The 18,185-nt window shown below is 40.9% G+C and overlaps 1 protein-coding gene across 3 annotated transcripts in view; it reads right to left on the bottom strand.

The window, feature by feature from the left end:
- The window catches only part of Arhgef12 (Rho guanine nucleotide exchange factor 12), a 131,378-nt gene that overhangs the window by 69,762 nt on the left and 43,431 nt on the right, over positions 1–18,185 (bottom strand). Inside the window, exons 2-4 of one of the 3 annotated variants that reach the window (XM_028783849.1) lie at positions 6,337–6,360; positions 4,854–4,939; positions 3,124–3,180 (exon numbers count right to left, since the gene is read on the bottom strand). In XM_028783849.1, coding sequence (XP_028639682.1) covers positions 3,124–3,180; positions 4,854–4,939; positions 6,337–6,360 — 167 coding nt within the window. Of the gene's footprint in view, positions 1–3,123; positions 3,181–4,610; positions 4,719–4,853; positions 4,940–6,336; positions 6,361–18,185 lie in introns of those variants that run through there. The other 2 variants (XM_028783850.1, XM_028783851.1) reach the window with 2 other exon arrangements.

The following is an 18,185-nucleotide window of genomic DNA, read 5'->3' as shown; positions in this document are numbered from 1 at the left end:
CTTAGTACATATACTATGTATGAAACAAGTACTATACCCTCAGACTGTGTCGACTTAGTACATATACTATGTATGAAACACAAGCAAAGTTTATGCCAGGACTCCCTACAAATGCATTGCTTATATCCTAGTATTTCAAAACCCAAAACACATCTGGTCTCCAGGATTTTAGAGAAGGGATACTTGCTAACAGTTTGGTTCTCATATGGTCTAAATGTTCATATCCCCTCAAAACCTGTACACTGCTGCCCTAACTCCTCATGTAATCTAGAGGCAGGCCTTTGAAGGTAGCTAGTTAGAAGAGATGAGGAGGGTGAGACTCTCGTAACAGAATCAGAAGTCAGTCTGTGTCTCCAACCCCACACCCTTCTCTCTCTGCAGAAGGTCTATGTGAAGGAGGGGAAGAAGGCAGCCATCTGCAACCTCACCAGCCTCACCTGTATGGATCAGACGTCCAGCTTCTAGAACACTCAGAAAATGACACTCTGTCCTCTAACCACATGAGCCAAGGCACACATGCCACACAAGGCACTTCACTATGACAGCACATGTGGTCTAAGATGGCTTCTAAGGGACATGATTTATTCTTACACAGACTCCCTCATACCCTTAAGTAACCCACAATGGTCTTCATTACAGTATTAGAGATATACCTGTTATCCCAGCACTCAGGAAGTTGACACAGAAGAGCTGTGTTGAGCTTAAGGCCAATCTTGGACCACAAACTGAATTCAAGGCCAGCCAGAATCACATAGCAAGACTCTGTCTCACAATAACAACAAACCCAGGCATGATGGGGTATACTTGTAAGCTCAACACTCAAGAGGTAGAGGCAGAGATTAGGAACTGAAGGCCAGATAGGGGTAGATGGAATGTACACACACACACACACACACACACACACACACACGCATGCACATGCACACACGCATGCACGCACGCACGCACGCACATGCACACACGCACTCGAGCACCTGTCTCCAAAAATATCTATACACAACAGAAAACTGAGCACACTAAAGTTACAGTTCAGAAAATATGCCCATAAAGGTACAGGGGACAAACAGAACACTGACCAGGCTACGCTGATAAGTTGTGCAAGGGAAGTCTCTACAAAGCAATCCTTTTGCTGTCCTCTTCAAACAATCAACAGTCAATCTAACCTGCAACTCTAAGAATGACAAAATAAGTTTGAAATTATCTGAGTGACATCTATACTGAGCACTCAACTAAAGAACTTTATTCAAGAGAAGAGGTCCACAGCTTGAGGTGGGCTGATACCAAAACCCTTGCGGAGCAGAATGTCCCTGGCTGCTAGGACTCCACTCAGTCATACACCATCTCCAAACCCCCGTTGGCTCCCTAGAACACTTCTTCACCTGCGCTAACTGCACAGTCTAAAGTAGCTCTCCCCACACACATTCACAGTGAGAGAGGCATGCTAGCTGTCATACTTAACTCATCCCTCTAATGAGGGCTTACTGGGAACTCCTAGTTCAATTCCTCCAACAACCACCACCAAAACAGGTGTTTCAAGGGTTCTCCAGGGACAGATAGACTGAGAAGCAGGCCTGCTCCCTGAGCACATTAGATGCTTCTGTCACCACCAGGCCATGTCTGGACTAGCATAGAGCTCCTCATGCTAAGAAAAATATTAGTACAGTATTTTCTGTCAGATCCCTAGATCCTTAGTCCTCATACAACATGAAAAAGCTCCTACACACAGCAAAATCTAGAAAACCAGTGACCAAGGTGAACCACGACACTGAAATGGCTGTTGAGAAGAATGGAGATGCACAGATAATGTTCACAGTCCTCAGCAAAGAAAAAGACAGGAAGTGCCTTAGTTACAACAGAAACACAGACCATTAAACACGACTTTAGAGGAAAGGAAAGCATAAACTCAGCCTGTCATGAGGCCTGGCAAACATTTCCTTTTGACTGCACAACAGAGAGAAGCATGTGAGCACAGACCTAACACAAACATACCTGTTCAGAACCGAGCACTAAGGCTCTGTGCTACTAAGTCTTATCAGCAGGCATCAATTTCCAAATGTTCCCAGGAAGGACAATTAATTCTATACATTTTCCTCCTCGTATAGTGCCAAGGAAGACCAGACCCATCTGAGTAAACTTCCATCCGACGGACCTTGGCTCTGGTAGAGAAGACTTCATCGGCTCAGTCTTCAGTGACAGCTTTTAGTCTCGCTCCTGACAATGCCTCATCCCTTCCTCACTTGCCTTATCAGCTAACTAACTAGGTAGCAGGGTGTGCTGGTGCAGGCAAGTCATCCCAGCACTCCGGAGGCAGAGGCAGGACGACACTGCAAGTCTGAGGTCAGCTGAACTATACAGTGTGTTCAGGTCAATCTGCACAGTAAAACCATGTTCCAAAAAGTTTCAGAAAAGCGAAGAGGAAAAGCCCTATGAACGACACACAGTCTGCCATAGTTACGCAGCCAGGAGAGTCTGGAAGTATTCCACTTTCATGGTGTACTAGAAAAGCTCAGCGTCCAGGTTAAACTTACTGTCAATGAGGATTATTTTTAAAGGTGTTTTGAAATTTTCCTATTATGAGCAAGTCTCAGTGAAACTTTCAGAAGGCATAAATGTTTTAAGCCTAAAAATAAAATACTTAAAAAATTTTGCAATTAGAGATACATCTTATAAGAATGCCTTTTCCAGGTGATAAACCAATTAAAAATTAATAAATAAAAGATAAAACGAAAAAACTTCAAAGAACTGCTAACACACATAGATGATGTCACTTCCTGTAAGAATAAGAAATGACTGAGCTGCTTAAATTCTACTTAACTCAAAGCCTGCAGATGAGACCAGAGAAGCAGCCAACAATTCAAAGCCCATCGCTGCTATTCAGGGAGACTGAGCCCACTGTCGTAAGATAAGCAAGGAGGAAACAGGTACCACGGCCTCCTCCTGACCTGCCATGTTAGTTTCTAGTGATCTTAAGCTTCCGTGTCACACCGAACCCCAGGCTCCCTCTCCCTGCAGGAGATCATGCCATGCAGAGCAGACGAGAAAGGCTGCAGTTACCAAAAACAAACTGAGACAGCATGAAGCAAGCTGGAGAGGTGCAAGGCCGCGTTAGCTACGTCAGCTTACCATAGATCTCGGATCTACTCTCCTCTGAACTAGACTTTGTCTTCTTGGAGGAGCTATCTGCACAAGAGCGGGAGAAAAGGAGAGATATAGAAAATATGGAGACCAATGGAAGGGGGAAATTTCATGGGGATAAAAGAACGAGTCATGATCCAGTTAAATCGTGCAAACATGAAGTACGGACATCACAGATGACAGCACTTGGAACAGTCACAAACAGCACAGGTGATGAATGACATATGTACAGATTATGGAAGAAAAGAGCGCAATTAAAAATACAAACAAAACAACAGGTGACTGCTCCACACAACGTATCATCTGATAACTGTAGAGAGGAAAACAGCACTGAAAACGACTCAGCTCCCGGAGAAGGGCGCAGGCTCTGTGGAGACTGGCACTTCACAGACAAGCGTGCAGAATATCAAGACGAATAAGACTACGGCAGTGAAGCGTGTGGCCATTATTAAAGACAATAACTAGCTACAGAAATATCTAAGAGCCTCTGGCCATGACCTGGGTCCTGGGTATTAGAAGTGCAGCGCTCGCTCTTCATGGAGACCTGTGACATGTTATGGCTCCCACCACACCACCAAAACCATCTAAACTAACTGTTAATTTCTTGACCATGACACAAGATGCAAAGCAAATTATTCATTGCTAACTTCCTAGTTTTTCCCTCTTAAATGCTTACAGTACTTGTTTAAAATTAAGAAAACTATTCCAAAAGTATGAAATATTTCAATTATTCACACAAAAATATTCTATTAAATATTTAAAATTACATTTCTAAGTAAAAAGGTCTTTAAAAGATGTAATTATCTCAGATTGGTGTGTTGTTCGTCTTTTGTCACGGGACACACAACTAAACAAAATAATACTTGCTCAAAGAACATATGTAAATATCTAATAAAAAAACTATTAAGCACTATCTACAAAGCAAACACTGAGATTACATGGGGAAGGGAAAAGGCAGCAGAATTCAATCATGTGCACAATATTAAGAATATAAGTTGTATCGGCCAACATGAAAATTCTCGGGACAATTAACACAACAGGCTAAGCGACCACCGAGCTCAAAGCGCTTGATTGAAGAAAGGGATCCTGTTTAGCAGGAGGATCTCTGCTAAACACTGTGGCATGTCCTATAATCCCAGCACTTGAGAGGCTGAAGCAGGAGGATCATAAATTGTAAGGCCAGCCTGAGCTACACAGAGAGAAAGATTCTATCTTGCCCCCACCCCTTTAACAAAAAAAAAAGAAAGAAAGAAAGAAAAGGAAGGTGGGTAGGGAAGGCAAAATAGTGAATTTACATTCGTTTGTCTATTCAAATGCAATAATCAATTTTTGAGTTGCACTGCAGCTAATCAATTCACAACGATCACAGCTGAGTTTTAAGAGAACGCACAAGTTCCCAGTGGTCAATATCCTTCATGTAATGACACATGGGTACGTGCACCATGATTCGCCTTGATTCTAAGACTTCAGTGTACCCTCAGTATCCAATCTGGACATGTCTACTTCTCCGACTCTCACGAGTCCTACAGTGACGCTTCACAGTGGCGTCTGCAATGCTGTGTGAAGTATGCACTCATTCCTGCTGACTCCGGTGACACACAACTGCAAGGTATGAGAGGGTAGGAATAACCACGTCTGCGTGTCTCAAGTCACATAAGTTCTATGATTCTGAACATACTATTTGCAAAACATTCTTTGGAAGAACAAGAGAATTTTACCTGTGGGGTCAAAATCATGTGATGAACTGCGTTCGACTTTCTGTTTCTTATCTGTTGGTGACTCTCGGTTCAAAATACTTCCATGCCTAAGTTAAAACAATCAAATATTTACTATTTTAAAAGGCATAACAATAAAACCTCATATAAAAATTACACAAATGAACCTGTTTACAGTGGGGTGTGTGTGTGTGTGTGTGTGTATGTGTGTGTGTGTGTGTGTGTTACCCATGAAGGTTGGACAGTATAAAGGCCCTTGTAATTAGTGTTACAGGAGACTGTGAGCTGCCCAGTGTGCGTTACAGAGAACAAACTCTGCTCCTCTGAGAGAGCAGCAAGCACTCTAAACCACTGAGCGATCTCTCCAGAGATCAAACAGACAAAAACAAAAACAAAAAAACAGGAAATAAGTTTTTCTTCCATAGCATAAGCCTCTATTTTTGTCAAAAAGTTTTAAAATTCAACTTGTGCTATATATACTACAGTCTATATTCTTAGTTATAAAAGGGCCTCAAGTAGTAAAATTAGTATTCCATATTAAAGCTAATTTTATTCTTAAAATAACTGCCTATAGTTTACTGATTTTTATAGTTCCATCTAACAATAAGAAAACAGTACCCCAAAGAATTCAACACATTCCCTGACATTATATACACTATAGTCAAACTGAAATCACTACAGAGATATAACATATGTAAAAACAAGTCATAAAAACAAACCTACATAGGCAAGACTCGCCTTCCTAGGGTTGGAGCCTTCATCAGCCACCTCTGGGCCCAAAATGGCACCAGAATTATTGTGTTTTACTATGATTTAACCAACTGCAAGCATCAGACGATGGCTGGACGATTGAGAAAGAAGAAGCTATGATACACACATTTCTAGCTAGCTGGGAGGTTACAATTATTAGGAATGGTATATTGCACTTTAGATAATATTTACGATAATTAAGGAGAGAGAAGAAAAGATGTTAAGACACAAGTGTCAGAGACTCTCAAAATGTATGTGACAGACACAGGCACAAAGAATCTAAATACTTTCTATACTTTTTTCCTTTATTGTCTTAAAATAACTAAGACTAAAGCCACACAAAGTTCATTTAAAGGAGACAACACAGTTAAAGGCAGTCACGTGACAACACATAACCAAACCAACGATCCATTTGCACCTCCCCAAGCAACTCACAATTCAAAACAGTCACAGATTTTAAAATTAAATTTCTTCATAGGGAGTGACCTTAAAGTGTCAATTTGAATAAACTTTTTAAATGCTTACATTAAAAACACTGAAAATATCATCAAAACAAGGCTGTGTTCCAGAAAAAATATGCAACACCTGTTGTATTTGAAATCCGTGAAGCATTATGAAAGTTTGCACTACTTAAGTCCATGCTCTCAAGAACCACAAAAATCCCCGTAATTTCAAAGGAATGCTTCTAATTAAACTGTAACTCCAACTTCCGTATAAAAGCAACTGAACAACTTACCTTATAGGTTTTTTGAGGGGAAACCTGAAACAAAGGGAAAACAAAGACAGATATTTGCATTAATTTAACTTGTAAAGATTCTGTTATTCCAGCTACTGACTATGCTAAACCAGAAGACATTTCAATCTCATGCTAACTTTCCCAAAGCACGACAACAATGGGGTCAGAGGTCCTGCTCTGTTCTTTAAAGCTCATTCTCATTTATTTTTAGCTTTCATAACAGAAACTCTGAAAAAAAGAATACCTTCAGAGTATTGCCAGCTACTAAAAATATGTCCCTCGAGTAGAAAACAAAGTGTACGGTTTGCTTTGCTTTGTTCTGGGGCTCTCTAGTGTTGTCCTTTTGTAAGTATTAGCTGGTCCTGTGACACAAGCCCTCCTTCAGCTTGGGAGGTAGAGCCAGGAGGTTTCCAAGTACAAGGCTAGTGTGGACCACAAAACAAGTCCTGGTCCATCCTGGGCTACAGAGTTAAGACCCTGTCTTAATAAAAAGAGGCAGAGGGGGTGGGTTTGATTTTTCTATTTGGTGATTCCGTTTGGGGATAGACGGAGCTGAGACAAGGGTCTCCTTACATAACCAGGCTAGCCTCGAACCCCTAATTCTTTTGCTTTGGCCTCCATGGTGCTGGGATAAAAGGCCTACACTACCACCCCTAGCCAGAGAGACTTCTTGGTGAGAACTAGATGCTACATGAATAACTGAAATCCATTAACCATAGAGGCAGTTTGATTGGCAAATAAACCCTAATAGACAAGTTTAATTACAAATTGACTTTAACTCTTATTTAAGTCAAACTGAAACACAGAAAAAGCCAAAGCATCTACAAGCCTCCATGATAGGGGATGGTGGGGTAACATGAAAGAAGGGGTCTGGAACAAGAGGATGCTGTTCTAGAAAACAGGTAATGCCAAAAGACAGCCCAGGAGAAATGTTCCTATGTCACCTGATAATCCTTTTGGGTGAAGAAGAGGGACTAGAATTGGCTTTTCTTTATCAATGACCATAAACTGGCAGAGACGGACTCTGAAAGGACTGCCTGCTAAGGACAACGCCTGCAGTCTATCAACCAAAGGAAACCCTTTAGTTCTCTGAGCTACAGAATCTCAGAAGAACAAAACAAAGCAAAATATAACCTTTCTTTTCACCTATCAACCACAGTCACCCCAAGCAACGCTGCTTACTGTCAGATCTGCAGCATCCAGGGGACTCTGGCAAAGAATTCTAGAACTTTCCAGCACCATGACTGTTAGGATTCCTGGATTGGTTTCTCTTACAAGAAACTGAGAATGATGGAAGAGGACAGAAATGAAGTGAGGAGCAGAAGAGCAAGGACAGCCACAGAGCAACCTCACTGTCGCTCCTTACAGTCACAAACAACAGAGAGAAATCACACGTTCTTTTTAGAACTTTTCAAATCATTCATTTTCATTTTACGTGCATTGGTGTTTTGCCTGCATGTATGTCTGTGTGAATGTGTTGATCCACTGGAACTGGAATTACAGACAATGGTGAGCTGCCACATGGGTGCTGGGAATTCAGCCCAAGTCCTCTGGAAGAGCAACCAGCACTCTTAAACACTGAGCCATCTCTCCAGCTCCAAAAAAACTCACAACTTCTAAAATCATAGCAGTTTTTCTCTAATTACCAAATTCTATTTAAAGCAAACAAGGCAGATGGTCCTGTGTGCTTTAAGAAAGCAGGCTGAGCAAACCATCAGGGCAAGCCAGTACACTGCACTCCTGTGTGGCCTCTGCACAGCTGCCTTCATGCCCTGTTTGAGTTCCTGCCCTGCCAGTGCCAGTGATGGACTACTATGATGTAGAACTCTAAGCTGAAATAAACCCTTTCCTCTCCAAGTTGTTTACGGTCATGATGTGTGGGGCGGTGGGCTGTGAGAGGCAGCGGGGTACCTAGTTGAGCCTGCTTCGAACCCCAGAGACCCTAAAGGGATGGTAGGAGTTTAGAGGTGCTCCTGGGCCCCCTGGTTCCTCTCATTTAGCTTCAGCCCTCCACAGCCCCTCCCGCAGAGAGGTCTATGGCCATCAGTCATGTAGGAACAGTGCCTCAGGCTCTCCCACATGTAGATGAGGTATCTCCAAGCTCTCAGACCAAGTCAATAGGAGTTACCTGCTGCCAGACCCTAACCCACCCCAAAACTGTATATAAGAATCCTATCCGGGAGAAGTAAAGGTGTGTGAGAATCATCCCACTGTCTGAGAGTTTCTGTCGCAAGAACTGTAACGCTACCACTTGGGAAAAGATCTGCTCTCCCGAAAGAACCTTCACGACCTTTCCCTCGCTCCATGCTAGCTGGTCAGTTGTCAGCTTCTCACCGGCTCAGCACTGACTGGCTCAGCACAGAGCGACAGGTGTAACATCTAGGAGCAACTGGGTGTCAACAGCAAAGATTCGGGCAGAGGCTGCAGCTGAGGCAGCAGAGGCGATTCCCCCTCCCTGCTCACACTCTATCCCCTTGGCCTGAACCCTCATACCTGGCTGGGCCTGAGATCTTGGTGGAAAGCCTTCCGGCACGGAGACACACAAAGATGTTTCACAAAAGCAACAGAAACCCTAACTATGACAATGGGTTTACCTTTACTGTTCTAAGTACTAAAAGAATCACAGGGAAGGGAGGAACCTTTACTTCTAAAGTCAGGAGTCCATCTAGATGCTCTTTCAAATCGCAGGGCACTGAACAATCCCCATTCATCTGGCCCTGCATCTGGCCCTGCATCTGGCCCTGCGTCTGGCCCTGCACTCAGCTTGCACTTACCACTTGAATACCCAGCCAACCGGTTAACTGCACCATCCCTATACAAGGTCAAAAGACAAAGACTTGACCAAAGCTCCCAGGAAAGGAACCCAGGGAGCCAGGAAATTACAAGCTCAGTTCCCATGTGCTCTAAAGAAGTTTGCAATTTCCGGGAATTAAATATGAACATACCTATGTCTTATGGAGAAATAAAACCCTTTTTGTAGGTAGGCCTCTAAGTAGAACCCTAATGGAATAAAGACTGTGCAGACTCCATGTTTATACTTAAATTTTTTAATTACAAAGGAAATACATTATAGATAAGACGTTTGCCTACATACCCTTTAATTTAGTTTTACCTTAGGTGGTTAAGTATATTTTTATAAATAGATGAAATTTAAGAGGGCATGTGAATATAAAAGATATTATCATTACACTTACAAATGAGGCCAGGTGTGCACAAAACTGTATGCAGATGCCTGTGCACAGAGCTCAGGATGAGGACATGAGGTGTCCTACTCCATGACCCCAGTCTTAGTCCTCTGAGACAGGACCTTTCATGGAACCCAAGCTAGGCTGGCAACCATTGGAACTCTCAATGATTTTTCCTGTCTCTGCCCTAACCCAATATATAGCAGGGATACCAGTATGCTGGCCATGCCTGTGTTTTTACTTCATTGCTAGGATCTGAACTCAGAACACACTCAATGAGCCATTTCGTCAGCTCAATTACATCTTTTACAAATACACTTCCCAAGTCCATAGAAAGCACTTTATTATTTTCTACTAAGAAACTATTTTTCATTAAAATACATTTAAAAGAGTGTTGGTTTTGTACTAAAAGGTTTGTCTTTGAGTCTACTGTCAAATGTTAATAAATTCTCAGTCAGAATGTAACTACTTTGTCACAAAATCATGTTTTTCTGTGAAATGTAAATGTCTCAGACTTTCAAACTATCATATGGGAAGATCCTCTAATTTTATGGAAAATGGAAGAAATTTCTTATATTAAGAGAAATATAAGAAAATTAGCATCATAATGCTGTTTCATACTTGTTCCTACAAAGTTATTCATTTCTCTATATACATGGAGAAAGAGACAGACAGAAGGACAGACAGACAGACAGACACACACACACAGAGAAAGGGGGAGCACAAGCACACTTTGGGTATCTCAGTCATTCTCCATTTTATGTACTGAGACAGTGTCTCTCCTCAATTCCAGTGAATCTAGCTGACTAGCTTAGCTGGGGGATCCTTTGTCTCTGCCTTTGGAAATCAGGGATTATGGGGACTCTATGCCTACCTGGCTTTTTATCTTATTCTGGTAATTGGGGTTCCAGTCCTTCTACTATCACAAGCTATTGCCCCAGATGTGTATGTTTTGTTTTACTTTCAACAGAGAATTGTAGGGGAAGGAGACTTAAAAACACAAAATATACTAAAACATACTGTCATCAGCGATAATGGCTCTACACAGCACTAAACTGGTAGCACGAGGGGAAATGTATTAATAATTCCAATACCCCTCCTACAGCATCCTGGAACTGTGAGCTGCTGCTGACAAAACTCAGTTCAGCAGGCATGCCTCATGCCTCTCATCTCAACGCTCTGGGCCTGAGGTAGAGGGTTCACACTGCCTAAGGCCAGCCTGAACCTACAGTGAGTGCTCTGACCATGAAGACAGAGAGAGTCACAAAACACCAAAAACAAAACACCAAAAACATGATGCATTTGATATGCACAGACCACTACTTCTATTTTCTCTTTCTTAGCTACAAAAAAAATGGAGCTTATTCTAATACACTTTATACATAAGACTACGTAAGCTAACATAACTAAACAAATTACTATATTACATACTAATATCAAATAACAATCAAGAGACTCTTACTCCCAAGTCACTGAGGAATAAGACTATCTCCTTCCCAAGATACAACTCTCCTATGAAGTGAGGCCTTTCTACTCTGTAACACCATGAAATGACTTCTTTTTCTCTATATATGGACTTCATACACAGTACAAAAGTTCTTTTATGAAAATTAAAGCATCTAAACATATCACCTGGCAACTTTTATTAAGCTGGGTATGGCAGCACATGCCACTGTAACTCCAGCTAACTGGGAGGCTGACTTGGATCATTTGAACCCAAAGAATGTAAACAAACAAACAAATAAGACATTAACATTGTATACCACTAAACATTTCATTACAGCACTGGCTTTAGCCTACGCTCCCCGTACATCAGAATGGCTTGGCTTTTATTTCAGATAGAGCTTCCAAATAAATAAAAATCTTAACAAGAGAGCTCTAACTACTTTTTTCCATTACTGGGGGGCTGAACCCTCACATAATTCTTTATAACTGCAAAATACCTATTCTGTAATATGCTGCTTAACGAATTTCGTCAGTTTCTTTTGTTAATATTTAGTATAGGTATAGTCTGTCAGTCCAGGGACAACACTATAATAAATGCTTAACTCCAGGCCTAAACTCCTCCTTGAAGTTTTACGATGAACTCATTAACAGGAAGGAACCCACATGGGAGTTTAGACTAGAGATAAAGGCAGTCAGCGTGAGTACTAAATAAACAGAAAAGGAAGGACACAGGCTCCTCTGGCTGCATTAATCCTATGCAGCCATTTGTGAGTAACCTTTGTGGAGGGGGACAGCAGCAGGAACTTTTCTAACAATAGGTCTTATAAGACAAATGACCTAATAGCATTACTTTGCTGCCCAAGTGACTGTATATAGGGGTGAGAGACTCCCTGCTTGTTTTAAGCAAACCAAACCAACCATCACAAGTTACATGATACACAAACTGCTAAGTAATAAAGAGCTGTAACAAACATGGAACACTGTCAGATCTAAGTGCAATTTACTATCAAGATATCAGGAGAGTAAATGATGTTTCTTAGGAAATCTGTGAAAAGAATTAGGTGCAAAGAGTCTTGATTTGACTGAACTAAAGGTTTGAAATGATACAAAGTTTAAGAAGTCGTTACATTTGAAGTCGATACATTTGTCTTTGAATGTGTGCCTCAGAGACAGATGGAACTCCTAAGCCCTGTCACTCTCTGAACATGCCCCAATTTAGAAGCTGGGTCTTTACATACATTTTGTTAACTTCCAAGAAATCTTTACTTAACCCAAAATCACAAAGGCTTTCTTTATATTTTTTTTCTGATCATTCGATAATTTTGTTTTACTTTTAGATATAGTGTGTTTTATAAATTTTTGCAGGAGACATTATGGACAAACATTTATCTGTTAACATGTGGACAGCCCAATCTTCTAGCACACTGCAGAAACAATTCCCTCTGTTGCATTGCCTTTGGACTGCTACTGAAAATCAGTTATCCATCTGTGTTCTGGGTGTTTGTGGAAGGTCGTGGAAGGGAAATGTCCATTTCATCACCTAACAGAGAAAGGTACATTTCCTTACCTCCTAAGAGGTACAGGTTATCAACATGTTGTGTCTATGAATAGTTAGCTATACTAGGGGGCTGGAGAGATGGCTCAGCAGTTAAGAGCACTGACTGCTCTTCCAGAGGTCCTGAGTTCAATTCCCAGCAACCACATGGTGGCTCACAACCATCTGTAATGGATCCAATGCCTTCTTCTGGTATGTCCGAAGACAGCTACAGTGTACTCATATACATAAAATAAATAAATCTAAAACAAAAATAGTTATGCTAGCTTTCATCATTATGTTAATGTGATATCTTCAAGGCTTCTCCCTGAAAGGCTAGTGATTTTAGCCTGCCATACTTTAGGCTTTAAAAACACAAATCCTAACCTAGTAGTAGTGGCACATGTCTTTAAATCCTGTTCTTGGGAGGCAAAGGCAGGCAGATATCTGTGAGTTTCAAGGCCAGTCTGCTCTACAGAGAAAATTCCAGAATAGCCAGTGCTTAAAATAAAATAAAATAAAATAAAATAAAATAAAATAAAATAAAAATCATTAAAAACTCCAACCTGAGTCAGTAATGTGGCTCAGAAGGTACAGGAACTTGCAGCAAAAGTCTGACAGCTTGAGTTAGATTCCAAGAATTCACATTAAGGTGGAAGGAGAGCCAATTCTGCAAACTTGTCCTCTGACCTCCACACCAGACCCGGTGACTCATTCTCATATTCACTATCTCTGTGTCTCTCTCTGTCTGTCTGTCTATGTCTGTCTCTCTCTCTATTTCTCTCTTTTACATACAAACACTCTCTCCTTTCTGTTTCTGTCTCTGTCTCTCTGTCTCTCTCTCTGTCTCTCTCTCTGTCTCTCTCTCTGTGTCTCTCTCTGTCTCTGTCTGTCTGTCTGTCTGTCTCTCTCTCTCTCTCTCTCACACACACACACACACACACACACACACACACACACTCACACACACACACACACTCCACAAAAATAATGTCTGAAAATTTTAAAGCTTTGGTTTTTTATTCTAACCCCATTAGGAGTTGAAGGTATTAAGCTCCATTTCCCAAACAGAAAGGAATCTCCATGCTCTGGAATTTTCTGGAAGAGCTGTGTTTCTGTGTTCTCCCATCTACCAAATGTGGACTCTGTATGTTTACTTTATACTCTGAGATAAAATCCAATCCTGCAATGTTTATTTCCATGTTCCAGTTACTCTAGCTTGAGCCACTGAGAGCCCTTTCAGGTTGGCACTTATGTTACTGGGACATGTCCCTCCCTTCTGTATTGAGTACTTCTTTGTTTCTGGTACTCTAGGCTCCTTAGCACACTGGAAACTACAAGAACATTTTCCTACGCCAACCTTGTAAACCAGGGAATTAAAAATACAGATGAAACATAGATGTTTTCTGCCGTTTTATGTAGTATAATTGTTACATGCTTTCACATTACATAATTACAATTTATAAAATCCCAAACCACATGTCATTTAAGCTGGCATCAAGCTAGTCCTGGTGTTCGTCCTGTCCTTTTCATAGCTGTACAACTTGTTGTGATGTCACCTCTCTTTCCTGTTATTGGTAATGCTTATCCCTACTGATTCACCTAGCGGCTAGGCTAGCTAGCTAATGGTTTAGCATTTTAGTAACCTTCTCAAAAGAACCAACTTATGGCGGGTTAATACGCTCTCCTTCATGAACTCCTGCTTTGATTTTTATCAGTTTTCCTCTACGCTTAGTTTGGATTTGGTTTATTCTTCTTTGTCTAGTTTTTTCTAGTTTCTTAGTGTGGACGTTGATGCTACTGGTTTCAGAAATTTCTTCTTTTCTAATTACATCTTTAATGTCTATAAAGTTCTACGTGACCCTTCAGTGTTTTCCTCCAAATTCCGAAGTGTTTTCTTTTTCCTTCAACCAAAAAAATCCTTCATTTCTGTCTCCATTTGTTCTTTGACCTGTGTGTCATTGTAGAATTGTGCTGGTTAATCTCCAAACATCTGGAGATTTGAGATGTTTCGTTTATTCATTTCTAGCTTACTTTACAGTGATCAGACAACTGAGCTTCTACACTGCAGTATGGCGTATCTCCATAAATGCTCTGCAGGCACGTACAAGACTGAAGAGACGTTCTAAGCTCTTAGCTGAAGTTGTCATGACAATGACTGCGGATCTGTTTGTCCTTAAATTTATACTGTTTAGTTTTCGTGAATTTTAAAGTTCTTTTATTGATGCATAAAAGGTTAGAAATGGGGGAGGGGAGAGGGAAGTTTTGCTTTTGTTTTTAATAAGGTCCTGAAAATTTTACAAACCTTTACCAGCTAAGCAGGCACTTTTCTACTGATATATTCTTTGTTCTTTGTGATTCAAGTTTTAAATTTTATTTTTTATTTGCTTTTTTGGTTTTGTTTGTTTGTTTGTTTGTTTGTTGCTTTTATTCTCTAGACCAGACTGGCCTCAAATTCAGAGATCTGCCTGCCTCTGTCTCCCAAGTGCTGAGATTAAAAGTGTGTCCGGCTTAATCTTTAAATATTGAGATGGCCTCAGCCTTCCAATTAACTGAGATTTCATGTAATACTTAGCTGGGCTTCTTTTTTAAATTGATTTTTTTTTTATCATTATGAAATGGTTTTCTTAAACCCAGCATAGTAGCTCCCATCAGTAATCTCAGCATTCAGAAGGCAAAAGCAGAAGGATGGGGAAGTCAAGACTACATAATGAGTTCAAGGCCAGCCGTGGCTACAAAAGACCCTATCTCATTTTTTAAAAAAAAAAGATTAGGAGCAGGGAGGGCAGTAGGGAGGTAAATTGCTGCCACAAAAGCATGAGGACCTGGGTGAGAAAGTCAAGGTGCACACATTTGTAATCCCAACAGTAGGGATGCGAAAAAAGGCCGTTTCCTGGGACTCAGCAGTGAGAAAGCCTAGACTACCTGGCTAGCTCCAGGCCAATAGGAGACCCTGTCTCAAAAGACAAAGTAGATGGCACCTTAGGAACGACACACAGGGTTGACCATTAGCTTTCATATACACAGCACACTTGAGTCATAGGAATAAACCTCAACACACAGGGAGAGGGGCTCCTTTATCATTAGTAATATTCTATGTTCATAAATCTACTTTATAATGATTAAGTCATTTCGGGTTTATTTTTATTACATAGCATGCTGTGCCTCTTTTCGTCCGTTTACTTCAAACCATGTCTCTTTTAAGACATATTCCTTAAAGGCAGCACACAGCTGGGCCTTGTTCTTTCATATAATCTGCGACTTCTGCCTTAACTGTTTTATGACTGTAGAGACTGAACATTGGGCCTCACACATGTTGAACAGGCACTGTACCACTGAGCTAGTCTTAAGCCAACTTTTTTTTTTAAGATGAGATCTTACTCACAGTAGCCCACGTTGATCTGCAATTCATGACCCACCTACCTCAGCCTCCATAGTGTTCAAATTACAGGTATACACTACCACATTCCTTTAACTGGTTTGGATTGGTTTGGTTTGGTTTTTTGGAGATTGCTGATGTAGGTAGATTTAACCCTAATCATCATCCTATTGGGTTTCTCAGTTGTTTCCAACCGTCTCTTCCTTCTACTGGAATACATTATTTAAACCAATTAACTAACTTAAAGTAATTTTATATTCTGTTAACTCATCTCTTCCCATACTTTAAATTATTTGAAAGATTATTCCATGCATTTGATTTTACAGCCTAATTAGCCAGCATAGTTATGAGAACACATTTAACAATTTGACATATCTTTTCTATATGAATTTATTCATTTCAATACATTTTCTTTGAGAACAGAAGATGTAAGTTATTCTTGATCCTGGAAATCTTAGTCTTCCTTAAAAAAAACCGTTAAGTTTGTCCAGTGGTTTACCAGTATCCTCAAAGGCCAGTGACAAAGGGCAGCAGATCCAGCTGTAGCAACAACCTTTTGGCCTAATGGCAGTGCCATTCTCTGGTGAGTAAGCTGACCGCACAGACACAAGTAATGAACAAAGAAACAAAATAAAGTCTACAGGAGGTGCACATGAAAGAAACTTCCTTCCTCTTGAGAGGATGTGTGGCACATCTCTTCCTGACACAGCTCTTCCTCACCCACTGGTATGTGACTGTGACTGAATGGACCTCAAAGACCTGAAGGTGCATGACTTAAGACACTGTAAGGTAAGAGTGGAAGCCATGAGGTGATCAAGGGGCACAGAAGTAGTTGTGGGTAATGAAAATAACTAAGACAAAGGTCTGCAAGAATAAGCAACTTAGTATATTTGAAAACTACCATGTCTACTGTGGCCCGAGTGTGAGAACGGCCCAGAGAGTAGTACTGAGATGTCGTCAGCCATAGACAGAAACCAACAATGTGAGAAATCTATTCAGAACCTAGGACAGCTAGAAAGTTTTAATCACAATCTGATTTATGTTTAAAATAGTCGAGCATGGTGACAGACACCTAAAGTCCCAGCAATCAAAAGGCTGCAGATACAAGACTCAAAAGCTCAGTACTAGCCCTGGCTATGTATAGTAAGACTCTAGCCTCACAGTTAAACAGGAGGGGCTAGAGAAATGGCTCAGCGGTTAAGAGCACAGGCTGCTCTTCCAGAGGACCCTGGTTCAATTTCCAGCACCCACATGGTGGCTCACCACTGTCTGTAATCCAGTTCCAAGGGAATTAACACCCTTACACAGACATACATGCAAGCAAATCACCAATGCACGTAAAATAAAAATAAATCACTTTTTAAAAAATTAAACAGGGAAGTGGGGTAGATATGCAGAAAATACATTATATACATGCACAGAATTTTCAACTAACAAAAACTAAACAAGAATAAATGTTATTTTAATTAAATAAAATAAAGGGCATCTGTTTCTCTGGTCTTTAAAATATTAAAAAACAATGAATAAACCTTCACATTCCACAAATTTGAGTACTAAAAAATTTAACCAAGTTTAATTTGTGCTTACACCCCAAATAGCAAATACTTAAGAAGCACTTAACAGGGAGAAAGAAAACACAGAACATGTACAATGTTAATGATTAGCCCCTCAGACAAGAATTCTTCATCATCTCTTTAGGTTCTTTGAGATAAGGTCTCTCTCTGCAGCCCAGGCTGGCCTAAAACACGACATAGCCTAGGACAGTCACAAACGCATGTGGTCCTTCTGCCTCACTAGGCTCAGACTCCTCTACACTAACGGCAGAATTTCATTCAAGAAAAAGAAACTAGCAGTGTGAGAGCTGCTACACTTAAAGCCCTAACTTTTTTAAGAGGGAGATTTTTTTTCAAGTGCAACACAACTGAGAGACCTCTGGAACTCAGAGCTGCAGCACAGCAGTCAGTCACTGCCCAGGCCAGTGCTTCTGCCCTCTTCCAACACAAGTATTTGGATTTTTCCAAGAGCTGATGTCAGGGCTTTTCAGAGACAGAACAGCATTTACAGGCCAGAGAAGGGAAAAGGGTTTCCCCAGTAGCTATGGTCAATGTGGCCTTTGTACTGCGCCTCTGCCAAAGCCAGAAGACCCTGCTAGATAAAGCTATTCAGTCCTGGGGAGGGAGGGGGAGGGAGGGAGGGAGGGAGGGCTACAACTCCACCCTATAAGATCAGAGGATTGTGATTGGCCAAACTTACAATTACAAGACTTACTTTTCCATCACTACTGAATGCAGAATTCTAGTGGAGC

The sequence above is a fragment of the Grammomys surdaster genome, unplaced genomic scaffold, assembly GCF_004785775.1.
Source record: "Grammomys surdaster isolate TR1022 unplaced genomic scaffold, NIH_TR_1.0 1164, whole genome shotgun sequence".
Lineage (NCBI taxonomy): Eukaryota > Metazoa > Chordata > Mammalia > Rodentia > Muridae > Grammomys > Grammomys surdaster.
This window is presented reverse-complemented; position numbering and strand designations above follow the sequence as displayed.